We start from the raw sequence: 25416 nt of genomic DNA, 5'->3' as shown, positions 1-25416 counted from the left end.
TGTGTGTGTGTGTGTGTGTGTGTGTGTGTGTGTGTGTGTGTGTGTGTGTGTGTCCTGTATATAGATGTGGCATACTTTTAAATAAATAAATCCAGCAGTTATTCTTAACATTAAAAGAGCTGGTCCTTTATTTTAAGTTGTATTTTAATTTTTTTAATCTTTTTAGCTTAATTACAGCTTCAGTTTCCCGTCAGAAAGGGCTGTAAAACATTCTGTAAAACATTAGAGCAATTATGAGCATTTGAAACATAATATATGCATTATGGTTACTATAATCACAATTAATGTGCTATCACGCATACAAACATCAGTCATATTGATCTATATTAGTGTGAAATATTAATGTATATGAATTTAAAAGATATGATATGCTCTTTCTATGTAAAATAGAATGGGGGCTCACCATACAGGTTTCTTCACAGAGCAGTGGTGACATCATTCCACTCTGGAATTACAGGAGCATGTCGTCCCTCCAAGGCACTGCTCCAAGTGTCTATACATGTGGCCTGAATGCATCCCTGTGGAAATGAACTGTAGTGTTGACTGACACTGGTTTATGAGCTCTCCACTTAGCCACGGAGTGACTGTGAGCGCAAGAACATGAAAGAGGATGGGCGAGGAAATATGTGAGGGGGAAGGTTCACGGGTGGGGTTAGTGGCTGTGTGTGGGGGACTCCCTGGACGCCTGTAGCAGGTAATGGAGCTTTTAACATGGAAATCAGAGGGAGAAGTAGGTGGTGGTGGTGGCAGTGGTGGACATGAAATTGCTCTAAAAGGGCAGAGCTCTCCTGTGGGTGCACTTGAGGTGCCTTGTCTCGTTAGAACATGCAGATCTCGCCGGCACTGGATCTTTATGCAACTGCATTGAGCAGGAGTACCTGAGAGGTTTAACTGGACAAGGGAAATAGATGGAGGTGTCGATGCAGGTGGAGTAAGACTGATGCTGGGATGGAGAGGAAGGACTTGCATATAGAACGACATGTAATGCATGCTAATGTCTTACATCAGCCCAGAAAAAAGACCAGACATTTAAAGCATGTATGATTGCTTGTATTATTATTACTTGTTGCATTAAGTTGCAGTTTAGACCAGTTTATCAAAACTCGTGTGTTATTTTTGTAGTTTACGGGTGATTTTTTAAATTGTGCTTCCCGTGCTCATTGCTCAGGTGTGGGAACACGGCGACACTGCTCAAAAGTTTTGAGTTGGAGAGAAGCACAAGTGTGACAGTCTGTTCAACTCTGACCTTCCATACTGACTGTAGTTTCTTTATACGTGTTGTTTTTACAGAAATCTGGATTCATTTTGTCTTGTTTAAACCTGTTTTACAGTCTGACTCTTCCCCAATCTGACATTTTAGTTCAAATTCCTTTGGTGGGTACAATGTTATCTCAATCAATACAAAACTACAACAATGAGTAGGTTGTAATAAACCATCCTTTAACAGCATCACCATTTGAAAAAGCACATGACATTTACTGAAGACGTTCGGTCCATTTTCACACACAGTCAGCCCTGCTGTGCCCGTCACTGACGATATGGCCGATGCGTGTTGTACTTAAGTTAAGGTGACTAGTAAAGACATCAGTTATCAATGTGCATTTCCACATGTATCACAACATAAGAAGACCTTAAGTCAACACTGGTAGGGTTGAACTGTAATTATACACGGTTAGATGTCAGTTAGATGCTAAAAACTCTCCATCACAACATGTTTTTTTCTCTGAAAATAGAAAAGGAACCGACTTACATCAGATTTGTTTGGGCCAATTGAGAGGATTTTGGAAGTTATTCATTTTATGTCTTTGCTTCGAGAAAACAAATCTGTTTCGGTCTGAAAAAAACAAAGATGTTTTGTTGTGGCACACGACTCTATGTCATCATCTCTCTGTATGTTCTATTTGAGGTTGGATCATAGATTTAGACACATCTCTCCCTGTCAGTGTTATCTTTAGCGTATCCATACTTTAAGTGGCCCTACAGGGCAATAACTCTTGTTTTATTGCAGCAAATGATGAAACAGCCAGGCTTGTTGATTTTCCTTTTACAAAGGAGGAATATGCCTCATCATCTAGTTATGGTTGGATGTTTCAAAAGTAGATTTTTGAAATAAGTTTAAAACATATATAGTTAAATAGTTGTGTCCCTGATGGTGTTCATGTTTTTCATTTTATTCTGGATAATTCACTGTTTTTCCCAAATGAGAAAGTTCCTCAAATGATTTGATATTTTTACTTTTTATCTGAATCTCATTCCCAACTTGCCCTATGCCTCAAACCCTAACCCTCTAGGTTCCCCTCTAGGTTCCCCTCTAGTGTGAGTTTTGGACAAAGGTTTATTTTGTTTTGAGGTTTACTTTACACAACAAAACTACCCCTACCTCCTCCCAAAGCAGACTTCTTACATCTTCATACTCCATCAGTTCCTCTGAGCGTCTAATGATCCACGTCGTTAGAAGACGGCTTTACATTAGAGTTAGTTGAAAGCAATACAGACACTAAAGAGTGCCTCAGTGCGTTGGTATCAGACGCCGAGGGACACTGACCAAGCGTTAGCAGTGAGAACGAGTTATCTATTTGAAATCATGTCTTCTCAGCATCGGAAATACACAAGGGCAAAGGGCAAAACTGCCCCTAAGAAATATAATTTTGCCCCTGATATCACTAGGAGGGGAAAAATGCCCCCATAACTTCCTCAAATAATAATGATAATTTAACGAACTTGTCAAAAACATCGTAGCCTATATGACCCGGTCCAGTTGCCATATAATGTTTTAGATTTTCGCCTTGACTGATGTTGCGTGTGAGTGAAGAACCGAACGTTCTAAACGAATAAATAAATGTGCACTTCTTAATCAGACCTGTGACTGCGGTCAACTCAGCAGACACTTAAATTTTAGTGCACCTATATGCTGAAATTCACGGTAAACGCATTCAAATGGCGCAGATCGGGAGCCAACGTGGAGCCAACATCCGGTTTCTTCAGACGAACATCCGGTTTTCAGAATAAGATGCCAACAAAGTATACATATTGCATAATGGAAATTAGATTAAATGAATTATATTCACGTTAAGTATAAAACATGCTACCTGCATCTCGTGAGTTAAAGGGAAAATACACCTAAATTGTGCGTAAAGTGTCTTTATTCTTTGATTTGAGGGTTGCTGGAAATTAATAATACCTGACTGACAGTCAATTAAGATATTTTAGTAAGCAAAAACAATGAACTGAATTTGTACCTTCAAATGGCACATTTTTTTAATTTTTAAGGTGCTATAAAAATGTTTTTCTCAAAAATTCCACACAATGACTAATGCATATGTAATCAAGGCATCGTTGACTTAATAATTGTTAATAGTTGTTTAAAAAATGTAATAATAACAATAAATAACCACAAAGAAATAAGAATAAAATTGAATATGATTGTCTGATTTATGTTTGTTTTTTAATAATAATAATACATTTTATTTATATAGCGCTTTTCATAATACTCAAAGACACTTTACATTAAAATCATCATATATAAAAGCAATACACTAAAAACATAAAATACAAAATAATGGTCACATTAAAAGCAGTTTTGAACAGGTGGGTTTTGATTAAAAAAAATCAAAACCCACCTGATTTTTTTTTTGTTAAAAAAATCTAAGAAAACACTTTGAATCTGTAGACTACTGCCTAATAGTCTTATTATTGCCATTTGATGACAATTGCTCATATATTGTAAGCCTAAATAAGTATATTTATTATTTTGAACAAAGGTTTTATGTTATTTCACAAGTTTCAAAAAGTGCCCCCAATTTTTTGAAAATGCCCCTGGATTTCAGTCAGTGGGGGCAAAAATTGCCCCCTAAAAAATATGTAAATTTCCTACCCTGTGTCTTCTTCCCTCTCATCTATCAATGTTGGCCTCGTGGTGACAATGTAGGAGCAAAATCAATAACTCGCAGGGTCCTGCTTCTGATAATTACATAGATACATAGTTATGGACTATGGTCTGATGCTCTTACAGAACATTTCCATAGTAACAACATTACAGAGAGAAAACTTACTTATGTCTAATGACCATCATCAGCTCCCCTCCTCTGTCCTGTCCTCCTGATTCTTCATCACTTGTCTTTTTCATGAAGATTCAATTGTAGAATCCTTTTATTTCTTGAAGTATAACATTTCCTTGTAAAACCTCTTCTTTTGTATATTTATTTCACCAATGAATAATGTATTGGTTGTGAACTCCTATGTCAACGTGTGTAGGTAGGGCTTCTTACAGGAATCATATCTACATTTGAGGCGTTTGAGTAGCACCATTACAACCTCTCTTCCTTTCAGTAATGAAAAACCATCAAAACAGTAAATGCTATACATGATATTGCCATTAGATCTCTTGTATACATTCATGTCAGTTGTTGGTTGGGTGAAGTAATCATTATTGCTACTGAACCCTTCTGCTTAAGACACTAATAGCAATGAAAAGAAGGATACAACTAACATATCCTCTGTTCTTTGTCCTCTCGTGCAGGATTCCTGAGCACAGGGGACCAGGCCGCCAAAGGGAATTACGGCTTGCTGGACCTGATCCAGGCTCTGCGTTGGACCAGTGAGAACATTGCTGCATTCGGTGGCGACCCGTTACGTATCACTGTGTTTGGCTCCGGCGCTGGGGCTTCCTGTGTCAACCTGCTCACACTGTCTCACTACTCCGAGGGCAACCGCTGGAGCAACTCTACCAAAGGTAAAGATCCTGAGTCACCGAGGAGTTCACGTGGGACCTTCATGAATATACCAGTATGCATGCAGTACTGTATGTGCACCTCAGTCGTGTGTGACCTGGTGAGAGCTTAGTGCAGAGGAAACACAACACAGTTTACTGCAATATGTGAGTCCTGCTCCTCTATGGAAACATCAAAATCATGGCTAGAGGTAGAGAGAAGTCAAAAATGTCTGTTGTGCAGTATAACAATGCCATAAATCATGAAAAAAGAAAAAAACACAAGTTGAATTTCTTTGATAATATATTTTGCAAAAATTTATAAAATAATGGATTCTATATACAACAATGGACACTCCACATGCTTTATATATTAAGTTATTCACACTTTTACAACCTGTACTTCCAGCCTCTCCTCTCCGCTCTGAGTTCAGCAGCCTGCCATTCATTCAAAGTTTCACTGAGTTCTTGTCACGTGACTGTTAGTCTCACCGAATCAATCATAGCTTCCTAGTTGCAATGAGGAGTGCAGAATTTCATGTTTTTTTATAGGATCTGTTGAAAGTAAACGGTTTATTTGGGCAAACCTCTACATGTAGAATATTGAAAATATTTGTAATGAAATATCACAATTTTAAGTGTTTCTGGAAGCATTCGTCACACATGATGTGTTCAAGGACCAGCTTCTGTTTATGATAAATGGTGTAGTTTTGGCAATTGTTTTTAGGAGAACATGCTTTTCCATCCCGCCAGCGGGTTGTGGGTTCTTAATGATTGTGTGTCTTGAGTGAAATGTTTCTTTGCATACATGAGCTGCTTTTCCTGCATTTAAAAGTAGGTTTGGTAATCTTCTGCAGCAACATTTTCGATATGTTTGTTGAAATCCTCATTACATCCTGACAGCAATCAATGAATATAATTGCTGTGACAAAAAAAAAAATCTTGTCTTCCACAAGCTCATAGCTTGACAGCTGTGAGTACTAACAATAGCCATGTTGGTTGTTAATGTTGATAATGATCATTTTGGGTGAGTGGCTTTGGAGGGAGTCCTGAAGGAACTGTGTTGCCGACTTTCTTTCTTGCTAGATTGAGCAACCTTTGGAGCTAGTACTGCTAGCTACGTCCATCTATCTAGCATACTCTTGCTTGTTTCTCAATATTATCAACTCTGCTTTTAACTATAACTACAACACCCAACTGTGATAGTGAGATAAATTCAAAGAGTGTTGTTTTCACCCGGTCAAACAAACTACTAGACAAGACGAAACACTCCTAAAAGTATAACATATAAACTGCTCCAAGCATGCTTGGTGTAAATGCACCACGACTACAAGGAGGCGATTGGACAGGTTTTAAAGACGCACTCAATTTTATATTCAAAAATTTGATTCAAAAAAATCTATCTAGGTAACAATATGGCTAGTGTTATTCTTCAGCACCAAAACCAACAATGTGTTGATCCTTTCCTCAGAACTCTCTGATTTTCCTAACCCATCTGTGGCTCTCGGCCCCAAGCTCACTGAGTCACTGGGAAGATTTAAAAATGGGACAGAAATTTCTATCCTTAAAAAAAGGCTTAGTAATTTCCTAAAACAGCCGAGCACTGCAGTTTTTAGACAATATCACTCACATCGGAGGAAATAGTGCATTTGTTTGGAACTAGTTTTAGCCGCAGATTTAAACAAATTTGGTATGACCTGACAGGTGAGGGCTGTTGGTCACGAGACCCTCACCTGTCAGGTCATACCAAATTTGTTTAAATCCGCGGCAACGTAATTTGCACTGCCACTAGCAACCTATATCTCGCATGTGTTCTGCCTGCTGACTCGGCAAGGCAGCTTTATTTGTATGGCACATTTCATAAGTGGGGAAATTCAAAGTGCTTCACAGAATAATACAAATATGAATAAAACATTAACAATTAAAAAGTAAAGGCAAGATATAGAAAAGATAGCCATCCAGTTTAAATGTAGGCTATTTAAAAGCTAAGCTAAAAAAATATGTTTTAAGCCATTACACGTACTATAGCATAGTTATAGCTTTGACCTGAATGTGGTCTGCCATGGCTTTTCTAATACCACCTGCTATTGTAGCAGCTATTGTAATTTAATATCCAGAGGAACACCAAGACTTCTGGCTTCATTCTGATTCATGAGAGACAGGAAGTTAAGGTGAGAGCCAACCTTCTGTCTTTCCTTCTGTGGTTCAAAGACAATGATCTCAATCGTATCTGCATCCAGTCATTCATTTGTTTGATGCAGTAACAGAGATTCAACAGGTCCAAAAAACATATTACCACAAAGTTATCATGTAAACTGTACTGGCTGTGTATTTGACCGTTGTTTTACAGAGGTTGAATGAAGAAAGAAAGGACAGAATGGACACATTTCAGTCTGAACTAGTTATTCAAAATTAGATGTGTTGTCTTTTTGATGTGATTCTTCATTATTGTGATTGTGCTGCCAATCAATTTCCCCACAGGGACAAATAAAGAATCTATCTATCTATGGACCGGGCTGATAGAAGTAGTTTTTTCTGCTTGACGGACCCACATATTAAAGAATTTGTAGGAAAATGATGTGATCATAGAACTGTACAACAGACAGTGGGAAGTTACTTCATCCTGGTTTTCAAATTCTGATAAACTAGAAGTTGTGTATATTTAGGGGTTAATATCAGACGTTTTCTTTTGTCTTTGTCAAAAGTAAATATAGGTGAAATAACAAAACGATGCACTCAGGTTAATAAGCTTTACCACGTTGTTTTGACCTTTTCTGTAGATAAATGTACATGCTTTTTTTCAGTGACAGATGCATTATAAGCCTCTTCACTGATCACCTTCTTAAAGTACAACTACACAAGCTCAGGCTGCCGAATGACAGAATTAGCTTTGTTTATTAAACCTGTGAGCCGGATGCAACCGTCTTTCCTTCTGCTGTGCACTTGCCCAGTGAATAGTCTGAATGACGATGAAGTTAACCCTGATTCTTGAAATTGTCACCCAGTGCAACGGTGTGGCTCATCGATGAAACTCATATAGAATATCATAAGCCTTACCCTTCAACCAAGCAGACTGAAAACTGCAGACAGAAACTGATGAGTGTGACATAAACCTTATTAAGTGTATCAAGGTAAAATGAATATTTCTAGCACCTTGCCTCAAAAGGAAGTTATTTTTAGTCCTAATACTTCATCTCGACACCTGCCTGATTTCCTCAAGTTATACGTTGTATATTACTTTATGTAACAGCAGAGATTCCATCATTTCAATATGTTGCTTTGTCTCCTGCTCTGTTGTTTTTGTCTCCAGGACTGTTCCAGAGGGCCATTGCCCAGAGCGGCACAGCTCTGTCCAGCTGGGCTGTCAGTTTTCAGCCAGCCAAGTATGCCCGGATGCTGGCCCGTAAGGTGGGCTGTAACTTGGGGGACACTGTGGAGCTGGTGGGGTGCCTTCAGAGGAAACATTACAAGGAGCTGGTGGATCAAGACATCCAGCCAGCCCGCTACCATATTGCCTTTGGACCTGTTATTGATGGAGATGTTATACCTGATGACCCTCAGATACTTATGGAGCAAGGTATCAATTCACTTTGCTTAAGAGACAGCCATTTCTAACAATGTGCTTGCCTTATATTTGTACTTTTAACAACCATTCTGCACCATCTCTTTCAAGGCGAGTTCCTCAACTACGATATCATGCTGGGAGTTAACCAGGGCGAGGGCCTTAAATTCGTGGAGCTTATTGTGGACAATGAAAACGGAGTTCAGGCTAACGACTTTGACTACGCCGTGTCCAGCTTTGTGGATGACCTGTATGGCTACCCAGAGGGGAAAGACATCCTCCGAGAGACCATCAAGTTCATGTACACAGACTGGGCTGACAGGCACAACCCAGAGACACGCCGGAAAACACTGCTGGCCCTTTTCACCGATCACCAATGGGTGGCACCGGCTATCGCCACAGCTGACCTGCACTCCAGCTTTGGGTCACCAACATACTTCTATGCCTTCTACCACCACTGTCAGACAGAACAGGTGGGTCTGGTTAATGGATCGTCAATAATATGATAAAAGTCTTAAAATACTGCTGGCTTGTTCCTCATCTCTTTGGGTAAAGCTTTCAGTTACTGCTCACAAAGAAAATCATACAAATCCATAATCTAAGATCAAACTGATAATATGAGTAGTAAGATTCATGTACTACTGGTAATTGCAGCATTTTATATCTAAAAAACTCATACATCATTGCGTAATGGCAGCACCCAACCACTGATTCCCCACCATTCAACACTGTTTCCATTATTTGAACTGTTAACATACATCTCTCAATTATAGACGTGCTCTGAATTTGGGATTCAGCATCTTTAAAATAAACAGAAAGAAAAGACATTTTGTGTGTTTTCCTGGTCAGACTGTGCACTGATCTCATCATTTACCAGGAAATCTAGTTCATCCAGTTTTCTCTCCACACCAGTTGACTTCATGCGGGCATGTCTTTGCCTCAGTTTGCACCATGTGGAGCAAACCAGCATCATTTTGCATCCGTTTGCATCTTACTATTGACATTGTATACAATTGCACCACCTCTGAGATTTTCATTTTCCTCAGCTTGAACACACCTGGAGGATTTAACTGTACTAACATAATTGTTGTACACAATGAAAATTTCTATAATTACTGTAATACAATGAAACCATCACTGAAAAGCAGACTGCCTACAGCCACATCCTCACAAAGTTATAGAATAAGCTTCTTTGTGTCCGATTTGGGCAGAAATCTGCTTCTGATTCGTGACATGAAGGCAGCTTAGACAGTAAATAGGTACAGCACATAATGGCACAGAACAAGGTCTGATTTTATTCCAATTGCATAATTGTAACTGACTAAGTTGGGCTTCCTTAGTCTTTACTCCTAGTTTTACTTGTATAACTACGTTCTGCATATTTAGTGTTTTGCTTATACAAAGCTACAATGACTAGTTAAGCAGTCCTGAAAGAAAGTGAGGAGTAGGGATTAAACCCACATATTTTCTTTGGCATATTTTTCAGTAATACAATGAATAATGGGCCCAATATGTTAAAAGGTATCTCATTTCCTTTCTCAAATGTATTGTATTTTTCCAGCTACATTGATCTGTCTGTGTCTCCGTCTATGGTCATAATACCCACTCTGTGAAAAAAAGAATGCCTTTCAGTGTCCTGTCTATGTCACATTAATGTAATAATACTGATCTGATCTGATTCCTCTGCTGCTCATTAGGTCCCACCGTGGGCAGACGCAGCACATGGAGATGAGATCCCATATGTGTTTGGGCTACCAATGATTGGTCCAACAGAGCTTTTTCCCTGCAACTTCTCCAAGAATGACGTGATGCTCAGTGCCGTGGTCATGACCTACTGGACAAACTTTGCCAAAACAGGGTATGATGACACTCCAAACGTGGCTCCTGAGAGCTGATACAACTCACTTTCTATGTGTTATCCCCATGGACCGGGACAGTGCCATCCTAGCTCTGTCAAAGCCTGTTAATTGAGGTCAGATGTAGGTCTAGCTTTACGCATTAAGTGCACCAACTGAAGTGGCTGCAGCTCAAACTCAGTGTATGCTGAAGCTCTAGCTGTGAATGACTAAACCCCATCATGTTAGTTGTGTTGGCTGTTATACTTACATCCAGCATTTGTCCTTTGTACTAGTTAATGTTTGATAATGTTGCATTAGCTACCTTCATCTTTTTCTCAAGCTATCATAAAATAGCAGAGATTAATTTCAATCAATCGGTGCACTTAAATAACTGGGCTACACGTTCTCTAGGAAGCTTCTTAAATGTCATATAAACAAGAAAGCCAGTTTAAGTGACCCAGATAATTGATAAGAGAAAGCCGGATTCTGTAATTGGGATTGTTGATTAGATCGGAGTGGGGGGATTACAGGAATCTGGTTTCCCCAGGTAGCGCCAGTGTCTTGGCAATGTATAGGGGAAACTTGGTTTCTAATAAGCTTCATACAAGTATGTATGTGCATCAGAGAAACTTCAGTCAGTGGGACAGTAACAGTAGAGCAGCTGGATGAAAATAAAGATCATGTCACAAAGCGAAGTTGTAAGGATTACAGGTACGGGAAGTCAAGAGCACGACTCAGAGACAGAATTCAGGTATAGATTTATTTACTTGGAAAAGGCAAACAAATCCAATAAGGGGCAGGCAAAAATCCAAGGTCGAGAAAACAGGCAGATCAGAACAATACTATATATAACGCTGGAGAGTTTGGCTGAGACACACAAGACAATCTGGCAGGGAATAAGTGCAAGTGAGGGGACCTAAATAGTGAGGGCTAATGAGCTGCAGGTGAGAAGGGCGTGGAGGACCAGGTGAGGGGAATGAGAGGTGATCGGGTAATATGAATTTGTGACAGAAATCTGAATTAAAAAAATCAGGACTGACACAGCGCCTTCTCTCACTACTACAGTTCAAATAAGAAAGCAATGTTTTCACAATAAGGCCAGAGTCTGATTACTGACCTGATGCATGAGCTCTAACAGGTTGCAATGCACAGCGAATGCCTATTGACTGAAACAAGGTATTTTCCAAATCATCTGTCCAGTCCAGCAACCTGATTTACAAGCACATGTTCATATGCATAACATAGCAGTGTAAATGTCTGCCACAGGGTTATTTAAACTATTTTTGTCGCCAGTTGTTCTGCAATAGCTCTTGTGGCAGTGTAGAACATGCGGTTACCATTAACTAAGACCATGAACTAATTGATAATGTCATTGTGATCGTGTTTCCTCAATATTAACCTAGACTTGATGACTAGGAGTAGTGAATTGTGCTATTGTGTTTTATGGACTGTACAGTGTAATTGGTATTCTATGCAGATAGCCTCTACATATCTTCAAATACATTCTTAATTAATGGTAGTGGCCTGAGGAGTGACATTCTTGATGGGACAAAATTAAAATCTTTTACCCCCCTTCTTTCTCGCGCTGCCTTAGAGCATGTAGTCATGGCGATAATTGTTTTTGGAGAGCTTAATGTGGGGACATTGGCTTTTTCTGTGCACTGCCCAGTAGCCTGAGGGGAAGAGAAAGGCCTAATGATCTACATATATAACCCAAAATTGACGTGGAATGCTGGGTACCTGGGAGATTTATGCCGCCAATTTGAATGGTTAAGCGTGTTCCTGATGAGGTCTGGCTGGCTCCATATGCCGCTCTCAGACAATGGGGCTCTCAGTGGGTCTGAATGGGCCTCCATAGCTCACATGGCTGGCTCTGTTCTACTCAGATTAAGTGTAAGGGGGTCTTTTTAGCACAGGGTCCCCTGTGGAATGTGCGCTGTAAGCTCCTCAGTATATACTGAGTATAAGGGTTCATATGGGGTTACAGACCTGTATTTACTGTGCAGTTCATTTGTGTGTTTACCAAAAGTAGATGGTATATAATATTTACTAGCTACTTCTTGGTTTGGTTTATAGCAACGACTGAAGCATATGCTTTATGGAAATGATCAGCATGGTTTAACTGCATCTTTACTCCAAGTTACTGCTTGGCTGGAGGCTTCTTTTTATCTATGAATTTAATATAAATAGCTTCACTCTCAACAAGACACCCACCATTTAAAAACTGTGAAATGCTTGTTTTTTTTTGCATTTGAATCAAACTTAAAATGAGGGAAACTTCTGAGGTTGTTAGCTATCTTAAGACCTTTTCATCCAATCAGAATCTTTAGAAAACTAATCAACTGTGAGCAAAAATACCCGTTTTGACCTTTTTTTTATTTTATCAGGTGTGATATCTCAAAAACTGTTGATTAATAGGAAACCTAGGGGGTTCAGCTCAGCACTACATTACAGTATTTTCATAATTACACTGATTAGCCTGAGGGAGAAGCTACACTTAAGACAGAATTAACATTTTAATAAGCAGACAGTCCCAAAACTTCACCTCCACCTTTAGTTTACCTTTAGTTTTACCTGTGCCTCAAGTTGACAGCTACATGGTGACATCTCTGTAACTGATTGGTGAGGAGAGGATTGCATCTTTCATGGGAGTGCATTGTTCTGCTGTAAAATCATCAGCAGATCTGGCCACTCTGTGAATTCTGTCATTTGAAACTGTGTCCTCCTTTACTCTTTTTGTCAGGGATCCAAACCAACCTGTTCCCCAGGACACCAAGTTCATCCACACCAAGCCCAATCGTTTTGAAGAGGTGGCATGGACACGCTACAACCAGAAAGACCAGCTCTACTTACACATTGGACTGAAGCCCCGGGTCAAAGAGCACTACCGTGCCAACAAGGTACTGTTAGATATCACTAAATGCATTTGAATGCGTTGTAATAGCCATCCTGGAATCAAATACACAGATTTTGCACAGCCCAGCCCATTAAATGCTGTTATCTGTTGTTATCACTTCCATTCTAATGCTTCATAAAGTGCAAACAGCACCATGACTGTGACACAGTCATAGTTTTAAACAACTGTGTGAATTGAAACAAAACTACCTGGTTAGGTTAAGGAGATCATGTTTTAAATACGGACATTGTTTAATTTATGTACGTGTTGCGTTATGTCATGTTAAGTTACATGGGACACAAACAGTGGTTTTCTGGGTTAAAGACCTGTATTGAACCATCCATCTACCCAGACCCATCTACTACTCCCTCCACAGACGTTGTTGCTCTTTACACTATGTCACCTGACTTCCTCCTTTGCTCCCATTATAATTACACCACTTGAGGCCAGGGTCGTATTCTTCTTCTTGTATTCGTATCCATGATCAACCTGTAAATTGATGATAACAGCCTTCTGAATCTACTAGAATGCGAAGCAGGCCCCTTCTAACCCATATCTTTAGGGCTGATAACCATTTAATCAGATAACATTTGCAGTGGATAGCCAGCTATTTGGGTTATTATACAATCTCAGTGCTGGATAACTTTTAATAATGATAGATTACAATGTTAATCTATGCTACTTGGCTAACCTGCTCTGGACCAGGACAAATGAAGAGGATATATTCAAACATGTCAACAACCCAACTACTGACCAATCAGATCACATTAGCCTCTATCAGTATCTTCTGTAAATCATGAGTCACTTTGCTTTCCATTATAAATATGTAACTAGACTAATAAACAAAGGTTATAGCTACCCTATTGTGTTGTTTGCCTGCACTCACACTCTATATGAGGGAGGCAGTCTTGCCCTTTTGTTGATCTGGAAAAAAAGCTTTGGGTTTTAACTCATTTGTTGTCTAATTTTACTTCCTTTTCTGAATCATTGAGATTCATTTGCGAAATTAGGGTCCACATTGTCAGGTTGACTGCATTCTCATTATAATGTAATGTCATATTGATTTTGGTAATCTCTTCTCAAGACACTCCTCATACATGCAGGGAACCTACGCAGTATGGAAAAGTATAGAATTTAGTTTGAGTTATTTCAGGTTGGGATAAATATGGAAAAAATAAAAGAGATTATGGAAAAGTCTTATTCCAGACTATTGCCCCATTCTGTTTTCTAGAATATGAAATTCTTAATTACTAAAAGTAAATTGACCATTCAAGCAGTATTTTTCATGGCGATTAGAGGAGGCAGGCAGTTCACCCACTGAGCACACACTCCTACAAAGAGCTGCCTGAACGCAAAACAGCTCTGCCCCAAGTGCAAGATGTTTATAGGAGTGGAGAGGAGAGGACTGAACGGACAAAATGAGTAAATGCAAGTTCTCTGACGGCTGGATTGACTATACTATAAAGCCTGGTTGGCTAAGGCTTCAAATTGAGAAAAGAAAGCTAGATTCAAACTCTGTTGGGGGAGACGTAACTGTAAGCCATATCCAGGGGCACAAACACCGTAGTCTTTCACAGCATCCTCCCTACCTTAAGTCAGAAAGTCAAATATGGTTTGAAAATCTATCAAGATGTTGGGAAATTTGACTTTGGAAAAGTAAGGACTTTTTCAATAGAAAATGTGTTGGAAGACAGTAAATGATTTCCCTTTTTTCCATTTTCTTCCCTTTCCTCAGGTCAATTTATGGTTGGAGCTAGTTCCTCATCTGCACAGCCTCAACGAGGTCACCCAGCTCATACCCACCACAACCAAGGTTGGTACTAAACCATCTATATATATAATGTTTACATTGTTGTTAACCCAACCCTGATACAAATTAAAGTGCTAGAAGAACAAATGCTCCTTTTGTCCTTGAACATTGTTGAAACTTTTCAAATCAATTATATTCTGACCGTTATTCCTCCCATCTTTAGATCCCTCCACCTGAGGCTACAAACCGCACCCCGAAGACCAAGGTTCTAGTGACCAAACATCCTAACCCGACTCCATTCCCCACCGAGACACAGGACAGCCACATCCAGCCACATCTGGTGGACCAGCGTGACTACTCCACTGAGCTGTCGGTGACCATCGCTGTAGGAGCTTCCCTGCTCTTCCTCAACATTCTGGCCTTCGCCGCCCTTTACTACAAGAAGGACAAGCGCCGGCATGACGTCCACAGGCGCTGCAGTCCCCAGCGGAGCGCCGCCAATGACCTGGCTCACACTCAGGAGGAGGAGATCATGTCCCTGCAGATGAAGCAGCACTCGAACCTGGACTGCAGGGGAGTGGGCGACTCACTGCACCCGCACGACGTGGTGCTGAGGACTGCCTGTCCGCCGGACTACACTCTGGCCATGAGGCGCTCACCGGACGACATCCCTCTTATGACACCAAACACCATAACCATGATCCCCAGCACCATGGGGGGGCTCACCTCGCTCCACTCTTTCAACACCTTCCCCAGCAGCGGGCAGAATAACACCCTACCGCATCCGCACCCACACTCACACTCCACCACCCGGGTATAGCCCTGTGGATGCACCCACGCAGGCAGGACTCTGATGGCTGAGGCAAAAGCTACCACCACTGCAGCAGCAGAAACTTAAGGCCAACATGCTGTCAACCACAGATATGTCAGGAGCTGAAACGCCAGCCTGGACTTGCCAGACACCCATGGAATTACACTGGGATTGTACACCCTGTTAATACCTGAGGGAATATAGTCAAGGATTTCTGGGGTTTGGGCCGGAGGGAAAAAAAAGAAGAATAATTATGTTTTTGTAGAAAAATAAAAGACAAGAATAAAAAAGTACAAAAAAGAAGAAAAACAACCTCACAAGCTAAAACAAAGGAGGATGTTTTTTTATTATTATTTTTGTTCTGATATTGCAGCAAAACAAGGTACAGTAAACGACTTTTTCTTTCTAGCAACAGATATGGCTTTCGAGGCTTTTGACAAATGACTGCCTGACAGTATTATCTGGAAGCAGAACAGAGCATCAGACACACCTCGGAGGTAAGAAGAGGGGAGCACTTTGTAAAAGAAAGAAAACATATTGTTTTCCTTTGGCATCGTGCAGCAGATTACTCTGTTTGTGCAGCACAGAGTAGATGCAGTGCAAACCAATTTAGGCATGTGTTAACTTCATAAATGGAGGCTATGTAAGATGAAGCAAAAACAATTGTTGAATAGAACAAAGGAAGGACTGGAAACTTCAAGGAAAAAAGAAACCCTGTATGCACAATGGAACCATTAAGAGGAAAAAAAAATGTCACAGATACTTTTCATCCATTTATTTTTGAGGATCGGGAACAATTTTATTGTATAGAACCTATTTACATATCTAGATCTGTACACTAAGCACCAGGCTTTTAAAGCCCTCTTCTCTTAGGGTGTGTGTGTGTGTGTGTGTGTGTGGGGGGGGGGGCATCTGTACTGCAAACCTGCCAGCAGGACTGAACCAGTGGGAATCCGGGATCCACCTTCTGGCTTTCTGGCAGTTCCAACTTCAACACAAAGAGCTGGGGGACAAAGGATTATTGGATATTTTAGCACGATGCGCATGACAATTTATCTGCTTGATGGCTGCCCTGCTGATTATGTCATTATTAAGAATAATTTTATCCCTCTCCCTTGCATTGGAGCAATTTCAAATGGATTTCCTAATTGGATTACAGGAAAACACACACCCTTGCAGGACCACGGGAAATACAGTTCCAGGTTGTGGATGTTGCAGGCTGGAGTTGGGAACAGAAAAGGGGAGGGGCTGGGGATCTGGTAAAACGTTCTTGCATAACATACTATAGCTTGAGTGGAGCTGGGCATATAAGGACTAGTTTTGTACTCTGTGTGTTGGTACTACTTTTTGATAGTGGTTAAATCACATTACACTGTATCAATCAAACTCATCGTACTTTCAGTTGAGATCAACGTTCTTTGCTATTCTACCTATTGGACCACTTTACCGTATACAAGTAATTACCTGCACTGTTCCTTTGCCCACTTTCTTTTTTCTTTCACTGGAAGGTGTGTTGATTGAGTGACACAGTGGGTGCCCATTGGTATGAAAAAAAGATGGTAATGGTAGTAGAAAATATGGCAAAAGAGTGAATCTCTGGGCCATGTAGCTTTCCTTTATCCAGCCAGGTTCTGTAGAGCTGTTTGAACATCAACGACTGTACATGACTCCTGCAAGTCTAAGGCCAAGCACAGACAGATCACATTGGGTGGAATTCTCTGGAAATGCACAGCAGGTGGACAAGAAGAAGAGCTAGGGTCAGGGTAGGCCAATCCCTGATATACTTTCTATATAGTTTTCATCATTATCCAAGGTTGATCATTTTTAGAGGCACATTGCGTTATGGGAAGAAAGACAAAGGTTTCCTTTAGCAGCTGAGAGCCCTTAGTCAACCCTCTTTACCTCACTTTAAAGAGCTACTACTTTTCTTCTTTTGGCCCCACTCTTTTTCTACTTACGTTTCTCTACTTTCTCATCTTTTCTACTGAGCTGACAGGATTGGCTGTTTAGCAAGTGGTTTCCCCTCGCATCCAGACCGCCCTCAGTTCACTGTCTCCTGCAAGACTGTCTGCCATAGCCAACATCTTGAGGTCAGTGAGGCCTTGGCGGCTAACGATGTTTGCCTCCGAAGTAGGAGTGTGTCATACAGCAAAGCAGACTGCAGTCAGATCCAGTAGCATTAGAGTCATTGCAGTGGTGATCTTCAAAATAGAGAAAGAGTAATACCCTAGATGGCAAGCCTATTGTGCTGAGACAGATACAGAAGTCTGATTGCTAGCGCAGAGATGCTACTTGGTGAGCTGAAACACTTGTCTCCCTGTTTTCTCCCTGTTTTTTTCACTAAAGTGTAGATGTTTGGAGGCCTCTGTTGTGAGAATACATCCTGCCCCTTTTGGCTCACTCACAGGCACTGTGCAGTCATTCAAAATAATGAGCATAGACTACTGTTACTCCATATAACACTGCGGCAGACAAGCTGGATAGGAGAATCAAATCTGGTCTTTCATAGGGACTGTTGCTTTTTGGGATACGATTTAAATTGAATAAACTAATTACATCTGTGTGCTCCAGATTGTTTCTCTGGATGAAATGAACCACCAAGGCTTGATCTGGGATTTCAACAAAAGGAAGATTCCAAAGCTATTATCACACGTCATCCTTTTGGTCCATTTGTAATACCCTTCTCTGTGAAAACAAGCCAACAACATCAAAAAAAGTGTGGATTCCAGAATCTGGGGACTATCAGTACTGTAGGTTTGTTGCATTGTGTCGACAGGCTACTAACTTTTCCAGCTCTAACATTTTGATTGCCCACACACATACATACACATGCAAATAAAAAACGTGTGCAGACACCCTTACACACAACCATGTGCTAAGTAACTTTCCAAGTGTTTCTACTCAAGATATTGTACATAGATTAACACCCTGATTGCCTGGACTCAGACTCAAGATTCATTAGATCCATATAAAAAGCCACATTACATTGTTTTTGTAACCCAAGTTAATAACTGAAATACATCTCACAATATGTTAAGGTAAACCTTAAAGCAAAAGGAAAATGCTGATGTTTGCTCGATAGTCTTGCATATTTTAATAACAGCAATACATAGATTGTCATATTAAAATATAAATCATTGTCAACTGTTCTAGGATCAGACTACACACTATGAGCCCAACTATGACCAAACTCAGACTTGAAGGCTAACGCAAAAATTTGGGGCAATTCCTGACGTTGCAACAAAAAGACTAGCGTGTGGCTTCTTGCGCTCTCTCTAAGCTGTTTTCTCACTTGGAGTTGCCCTTTCAAACATGTAGCACCCAGGAGATTATCTGTGTCAGACACATTCTCACCTACTGTAAAACCTAGTAGAGCTCCACTGGTTACACCAGTTAGAATAAAGGCCTGATACACCTAGAAGTTTCAGACGTACGACAGGAGCAAAGTGGTAAATGATGTGACACAGTATATAGATCGACAAAGTCCCCATGGGGTGGCAGCAGGGGGATAATGTAGCGGTCGGGGGCGATGGATGAGTCAACCCAAGTGGTCGCTGTTTATGTACCGTATAAAATTTGGGCGTAACCCAAACCACATTCTTTTCTTAAACCTAACCCAGTAGTTTTGTTGCCTTAACCTAAAGTTGTTTTTTTTCATTTCACAACGGTAACTTTTACTTCAACAATTTGGAAGGTGCAGTTTGGCTTGTCTGAAGCATTGGAAAGGTATTCATAACAGCTGATAACACCCTTTAGAAGACAAAAACATTGTGTCGTCTGATCCAAGCTTGGATGACCATCACATTTGGGGGTGGCCTTTCACTTGGATTCATGTTAAATCCATTCGTCTAAAACCATTGTGACTCACAACATGCCGGCATTTTTGTCATATAGCAATTTAAGGCACCCATAAACCTTTTCACTTTTCAACAGCTAAACAACAAAAGCTCATCAGGTCTTGTTAGTCCACACATGTTAGTATGCAGTAATGTCATTATGGTGAGAAATATATTTGGCTCTACATTACTAAACCAGTAACATGCGTTTGGTAAACAGCAAGCCATGATAATATTACACTATTGTGCAATAGTGAGGACTTGCCCAATTCAAGCACTGCTCTCCAGAGAATTGACATTCGGCAAAGCAAGGGCCACCCATTGAATTAAACATGTAATTGCCCTGATGAGTAAATAGTCGAGCAATTACAGGGCCATGCTAAGTAGTTGACAGTTGAGGATGAACGCTAATGAATAACTTGCCATGCATTCAATCGTCTGACTGGTGATAGATGATACATGCAAGCCAACTGTAGTGTGAGGCAAGTGAGAGAAGTGCTGGTCAGCACCTGACATATTTGAGATTAAAAATGGAAATTGCTAGAAGCTGTTGTGGACATAATGTATGGTGGCAACTGCTAACAAGATTTAGCATGTGTGGTGACTACATACAACAGTCTTTGTTTCTCATACAGTCCTGGTGGATTGCTTGAGGATGTAAAACTAGACAGACTGATTCAAAAGTTATTTGAGAGGATGTGCTGCAATGACTCATAAATCAAGGGTTATATAAGTGAGGAAATGCATTAAATAGCTGTATCGTGCATAACAACTAACAGAGAAGAAGCATGGTTACCAAAGCAACTTGAAACAGTATCCTTAGTGAGAAAAAAACTCCAACTTTGAAAACAAGGTCACTGGATGACCTTTACACCCATAAAGACAAACACAGGTGTTACAGATAGAGAGAGCTAATCACAGCATAACTTCCTGTACCACCAACAATTTACATAAACAGGCCAGAAAAAGAATAGAGTGTTGAGAGACGGATTAAATCTCGAGCACAAATTGAGTCAGCTACAGTAGACCTGAAGAATGACTGTGAGGAACCACTCACTGACCACAGACAGAGCACCCACCTTTTAACGAGAGTGAAGCACTTGCTGGTAATTACTAGTGGCTGATTGCTAAACAGTGATAAATAGCATGCTAGTTGATTCATTCCAAAAGAGACTTCTGGAGCCCGACTTAACAAATGCACATGTACTTTCAAATGCATGTGCTACATCAACCCAGTTCCAGAAAAAAATGTGAACCAAAAACCCATTTCATAAATACGTTTTTATATCAGCCTTTCAAAAACAACGCCACATGGTTATCGTGAAACAATTAGTAAGGTTTAGGAAACAACGCTATTTGGATAAGGTTAGAAAAAACATCATGGTTTGTGTTAAAATAATAATGTAACAATGTAACATAACAACTGTAACAAAGTAACTAGCGTAAATAAATAACTGCCGTTAGCTGTCTTTCTAGGTAATGTTGCGTAACTAGCTCAACAATGTTATGTAACAAGCGTAGTTTTTACATTTTTGGTTTTACACATGACATGAACAGCTGTCTCTTGGGTGAAAGTCGTGTGTTTTTTTAACCACCCGTTCCAACCCCCAAGTGAACTTTCGTGCTTTTTATACACGTTATTGTAGCACGTAAAAGCTCAACGGTCACTTTATGTACTTTGTCCCTTTCTCTGACCAAATGCAAAAAACGTCCACATCCAATGTGTCCTTGGTTTGCAGAAACACACAATGCCAACATTAGTTTTTGACAACTTACAGTAAGTATGTATATTTGAGCAGCCCCAAAATTGAATATGGACAGACAATGCAGCTGACATAGCAATTTCGATGTTCCAAGTTCAGAATTGTCTCTCTGGCAGCTATATTGGAGGAGATCTGCTTTGCATAACAAACTTGTTTCATCTATACTAACAACTCAGCCAGAACAACAACAGTTCAAAGACCAGGTGAATGACCTGATTTGGGCGTGGAGAGTAACATTTTCACCATTAGCGCTCAACAGTTTGCGTTATCAAGTTATAGGCTCCATGTTTACCTGTTAGCTAGCTAAGTGTCTGATCAGCTGTTTGCTGTTGTTGACACACATGTGGATACCAATTGGATAATGAGGTGCCCTGTGTCGTTTTTTCATTTTGGTTTATTCAGTGTTATCTACGAAATAGCCATTTACTTTACTATGGCCAAAAAAACATACATTTCTTACCTCATAAAGCATTTAAAAATATGTGTTCTTTTATCCACGTTCTGGTAGAGCACAGTAATCCAACAAAACATTGCTTAAGAGCACCACGGGTAGTCAAAAACTCCACAGGGTACCTTTAATGTTGCTTCACAGTGAGGGCTAGCACTAACAGAATAGGGCTAACAGTTTATCTGGAGTAAACCAAAATCAGATATTTCATTTTGAATCCACCTTAAAATGTAAGAGCAGACAAACAATAGTTTCATTCACATTAACAAACATGTCTTTGATTTCAAGAGATGGCATTAAGGTTATTCAAGGAAGTTGCAATTAACAGTAATTGTAACACTCTACAGTTGTAATCCTAGACATGCGCTCATAACGTAGATGAAAACATTGATTTGCATCAAATTCTTGCTGGAGGAACAAAATAGACCACATCAAAAGAATTAAATATTCTGTATACATTTTTGAAAAACAGAAAACTCAGAGGGCAAATCTGGAATAAATCGCTAAATTATGAACTGGGAAAGATGGCAAATGGTTTTAGGATGCTATAAGCAAGTGTTTCAGTGTTTCCCCAGGCCTTTATTCTTGTAAAAAAAGGAATACTTATTAGCATTTACACCATCGTGGGGAGCCTAAAACCCCACTGAAACCCAGCTTGCTGAAATTCTTTTAAAGGCAGGTCACAGGAAACATTAGCCTTTAAACTCACAACTAATAACAGTAAAACATGACTGGATAGTTGAGCAAGCAAATAAAATATGAAATTAAGCTAAACTTTAATTGCATCTTTTATACTGTTTATATGCTGTGGCTTTTTCTGAGAAGGGTTCACCTTTTGTTTGAATTCACTAGACCATAACAACATAAACATATCTTTTTTCACACCTTTTTCAAATTTACCCTGATTTATGACTAGATTCATGTTTGTTAGACCATGAAAATTCTAATGTTTCCTTAATGCTCGGTGCTCAGATACTGAACGGGTTTAGCATGCAGTAGGAGTGTTTATTTGTGTGTTTGGTGAAACACACAACTTTTCAAATATGTGTTAAACCTTATTGAGTGCATTTACATGGAAATTCCTGTACTGATATTGTTTATTCTTCAGTTCAAACCATACGTCATTGTCAATAACTGAGGCTTGTACACATTTTATCCATCAGTGTTTATTTCTGCAATGTGCCTAATTGCTGTTTTGAATATGTTATGTGTCATATGACATCTGTCGTGATGTCAATTTGGATTTATTGGCCGTGTGCTTGTAAGAGCACTCATCTTGAAACAACAACAGATAAAAGCGTGAGAATGCCCCAGAGGTCAGATGGATTCCTACCCAGTGTCACCTTCCTTTAAAACTGTGCGTCCATCAGTCAAAGAGGGGAACTCCAAAACCAATCCAGGTAGCATTTCTTCAGTTATTTCTGTTGAATCCCAACACCAGTATGTTTTAATGAGCCAGTCTAGCAGGGTGAGTGTGAATCCACACAGTTTGGGACTGAAGACACTTAAGAAACCCTGTTCTAGGGGGACGCTTCACTTTTGTTCCAGTGTAAATCTGCCCAGACCGTGGTGGACAGTCTGTGCTGTGGTGTACGGGATGGACAGGGAGGGGAGGAACAAGCACTGCGAATGAATGTAATGCACCGTGCCATTTTCTAACCTCAAAACGCAGCAGAAACGGCAACAACCAAACCTCAGATTCATCCTGAGAGGTTTTTGCTAGCAGTCTGAAAACTAAAGGTGGATTTGTTCTTTGAATGCCATGCGGAAGCAGGGGGCACCACGTGAGCTGGTCTGGCATTTGTAATGTAGATTATTTGTCACTTGTCTTTCTTTCTGGTTAAATAGTAATTACTCTTCTGGAGCACAATAAATGATTTTAATATGCTGATATGGTTCTTTTTCCACTTTTTCTTGACTCTTCATTCGTTATTTTCGTGGCTGTTCTCGCTAAGTTGACTAATTTAATTGGTGAAGCATACATTAGCTCTCGCTCAAGTAATTACACTGGCAATTTATTTGTGGCTTGATTGAATTTGTTTTCTACGACTGAAAGCAGAAGAAGCTTTGTCGCATATTAAGGCAAAAAGCTGACACTTAGGCTTAAATATTCCTAGCCACCACAATCTATCAGGGAAACACAGGTAAACAGCTGTCACACAGTCTCATTACAATGGGCAGAACATGCTAATGGGAAGGAAATTAAACTTTCATCTCTACAAATCTTTCTCCATGAATTTCCTATTCCTGTGCTTTTTTCTCTTTCCTTTTCTTTCTAGGTGGACTGAATAGTGATGCATTTTCTATTGTTTACTCCATCCATCTAACAGTAAGTTGGTCATCCATGGCTTATTTGACTCATGTAATGTGAATATTATGCAATATGAGAAAAGTGAACCAGGTAAAGCTCCTGACACCCCTGTTCTTCTTCATCTGGGCGTTCAGATGTCGTCCGTTTGTACAGCAGCTCTGAGAGTTCAACTTGGCTGAGGGATAGAGCGAGTCATCCTGGAACCAAGTTTGGGGGTTCAATCCGCTCCCCTGGTGCTTCAAAGCAGTCCACTGCTCCTAATGCTGAGCATGGGTAAATGCAGAGATCACATTTCATGTATGTATATGACGACGTTTAACTTAAAATGAAATCTTCATCATTTGACAATGCTGCAAAGTGAGAAAACACTACCAAATACAGAAATGCAAAAGTTGTGCTGAACGTAACGGATATTATTTCTTTCATGGAAATCAGCTAGCAATGGATGTTTTTCCTTTGTTTTAACATTCTTATTGTGTGCTTCAGATATTGTGAACCAATACTACTCAAATTGATAAGATAGTAATCAACAAAAGGCTAACAAAAGTTTTTGATTAACCATGTCTTACAATGTGAGAGAGATACAGTCGGGTCTTTCATTTGAATAGAACATCCATTTACGCTTTTCAAAACTCCATATTACTTCCAGTATCTTACTCTTTATAATTCTATTATTTTTGTCAAAAATAATACTAATGATGATAATTGTCTATATTGAACTTATCTTCATAATTTGCAAACGGAAACACACAAACAATTTCAAACAATGATCCATGTAAAAGTATGAATAGGATAAATCACACAAGCTAAACAAAATAACCTCAAAAATGCCTGTACACATAAAAATACATTCAAAAATAAAGAATTGCAGATATTTTTATTTTGAATAAAGGCAGTTTACCAAAGTGATTTCTAAACCGTCCCAGATGCTCAGGTTAGGTAAACTATTCCAAAGCCTTTGGGGCCCTGACTGCAAACATGTGCTCAACACTGGAAACCAACCTTGATGTTTGGTAGATACAGACAGCAAATCTGCTCTTGAAGATCTCAGGGTGTCAACAAGTTCATTCGGGGTTAAGACGCCAGTAATGTAGAATGTGAAAAAACATTTTGCCTTCATAAGTCAACAATGAAATCTTTAAATTGCTCCTAAAAGGAATCCAATGGAGAACAGAATACGATACATTACAGTGGTGGAGTACACAAAACTAGGGCGTTAACATTATATAACTCACTAACCTTAGAGACCTCTCACTGCCCTCATCTCTGTATTTTTCCAGAAATTCTAATTATGTTGACTGCTGGAACCAATCAGAAGGATCAAGATAAAGGAAATTGTCTTACTGTGTCAGAAAAATGGTCACTAAAACTGCCATCTTGATGTGATCGACGCAGCTGTAGAGGTTGTTGCATGCATTTTATACCTGGGCCTTCTGTGCTGTCCTACTACAGTTGAATAACCTAATTATGAGCCACAGCTACGGTTATTATTT

The 25416-nt window shown here is 39.8% G+C and overlaps 1 protein-coding gene across 1 annotated transcript in view; it reads left to right on the top strand.

The window, feature by feature from the left end:
• Positions 1–23503, top strand: part of LOC116398943 (neuroligin-1-like) — a 238451-nt gene extending 214948 nt beyond the window's left edge. The window contains exons 3-9 of the mRNA XM_031875714.1: positions 4520–4732; positions 8019–8285; positions 8382–8743; positions 9968–10128; positions 12852–13008; positions 14740–14817; positions 14978–23503. Coding sequence (XP_031731574.1) covers positions 4520–4732; positions 8019–8285; positions 8382–8743; positions 9968–10128; positions 12852–13008; positions 14740–14817; positions 14978–15574 — 1835 coding nt within the window. The 3' untranslated portion in view covers positions 15575–23503. The remainder of the gene's footprint in view (positions 1–4519; positions 4733–8018; positions 8286–8381; positions 8744–9967; positions 10129–12851; positions 13009–14739; positions 14818–14977) is intronic.
• The last annotated feature ends 1913 nt before the right edge of the window (positions 23504–25416 follow it).

The sequence above is a fragment of the Anarrhichthys ocellatus genome, unplaced genomic scaffold (genome assembly GCF_004355925.1).
Source record: "Anarrhichthys ocellatus isolate YVR2014 unplaced genomic scaffold, GSC_Weel_1.0 scaffold94, whole genome shotgun sequence".
NCBI classification, from domain to species: Eukaryota; Metazoa; Chordata; class Actinopteri; order Perciformes; family Anarhichadidae; genus Anarrhichthys; species Anarrhichthys ocellatus.
This window is presented reverse-complemented; position numbering and strand designations above follow the sequence as displayed.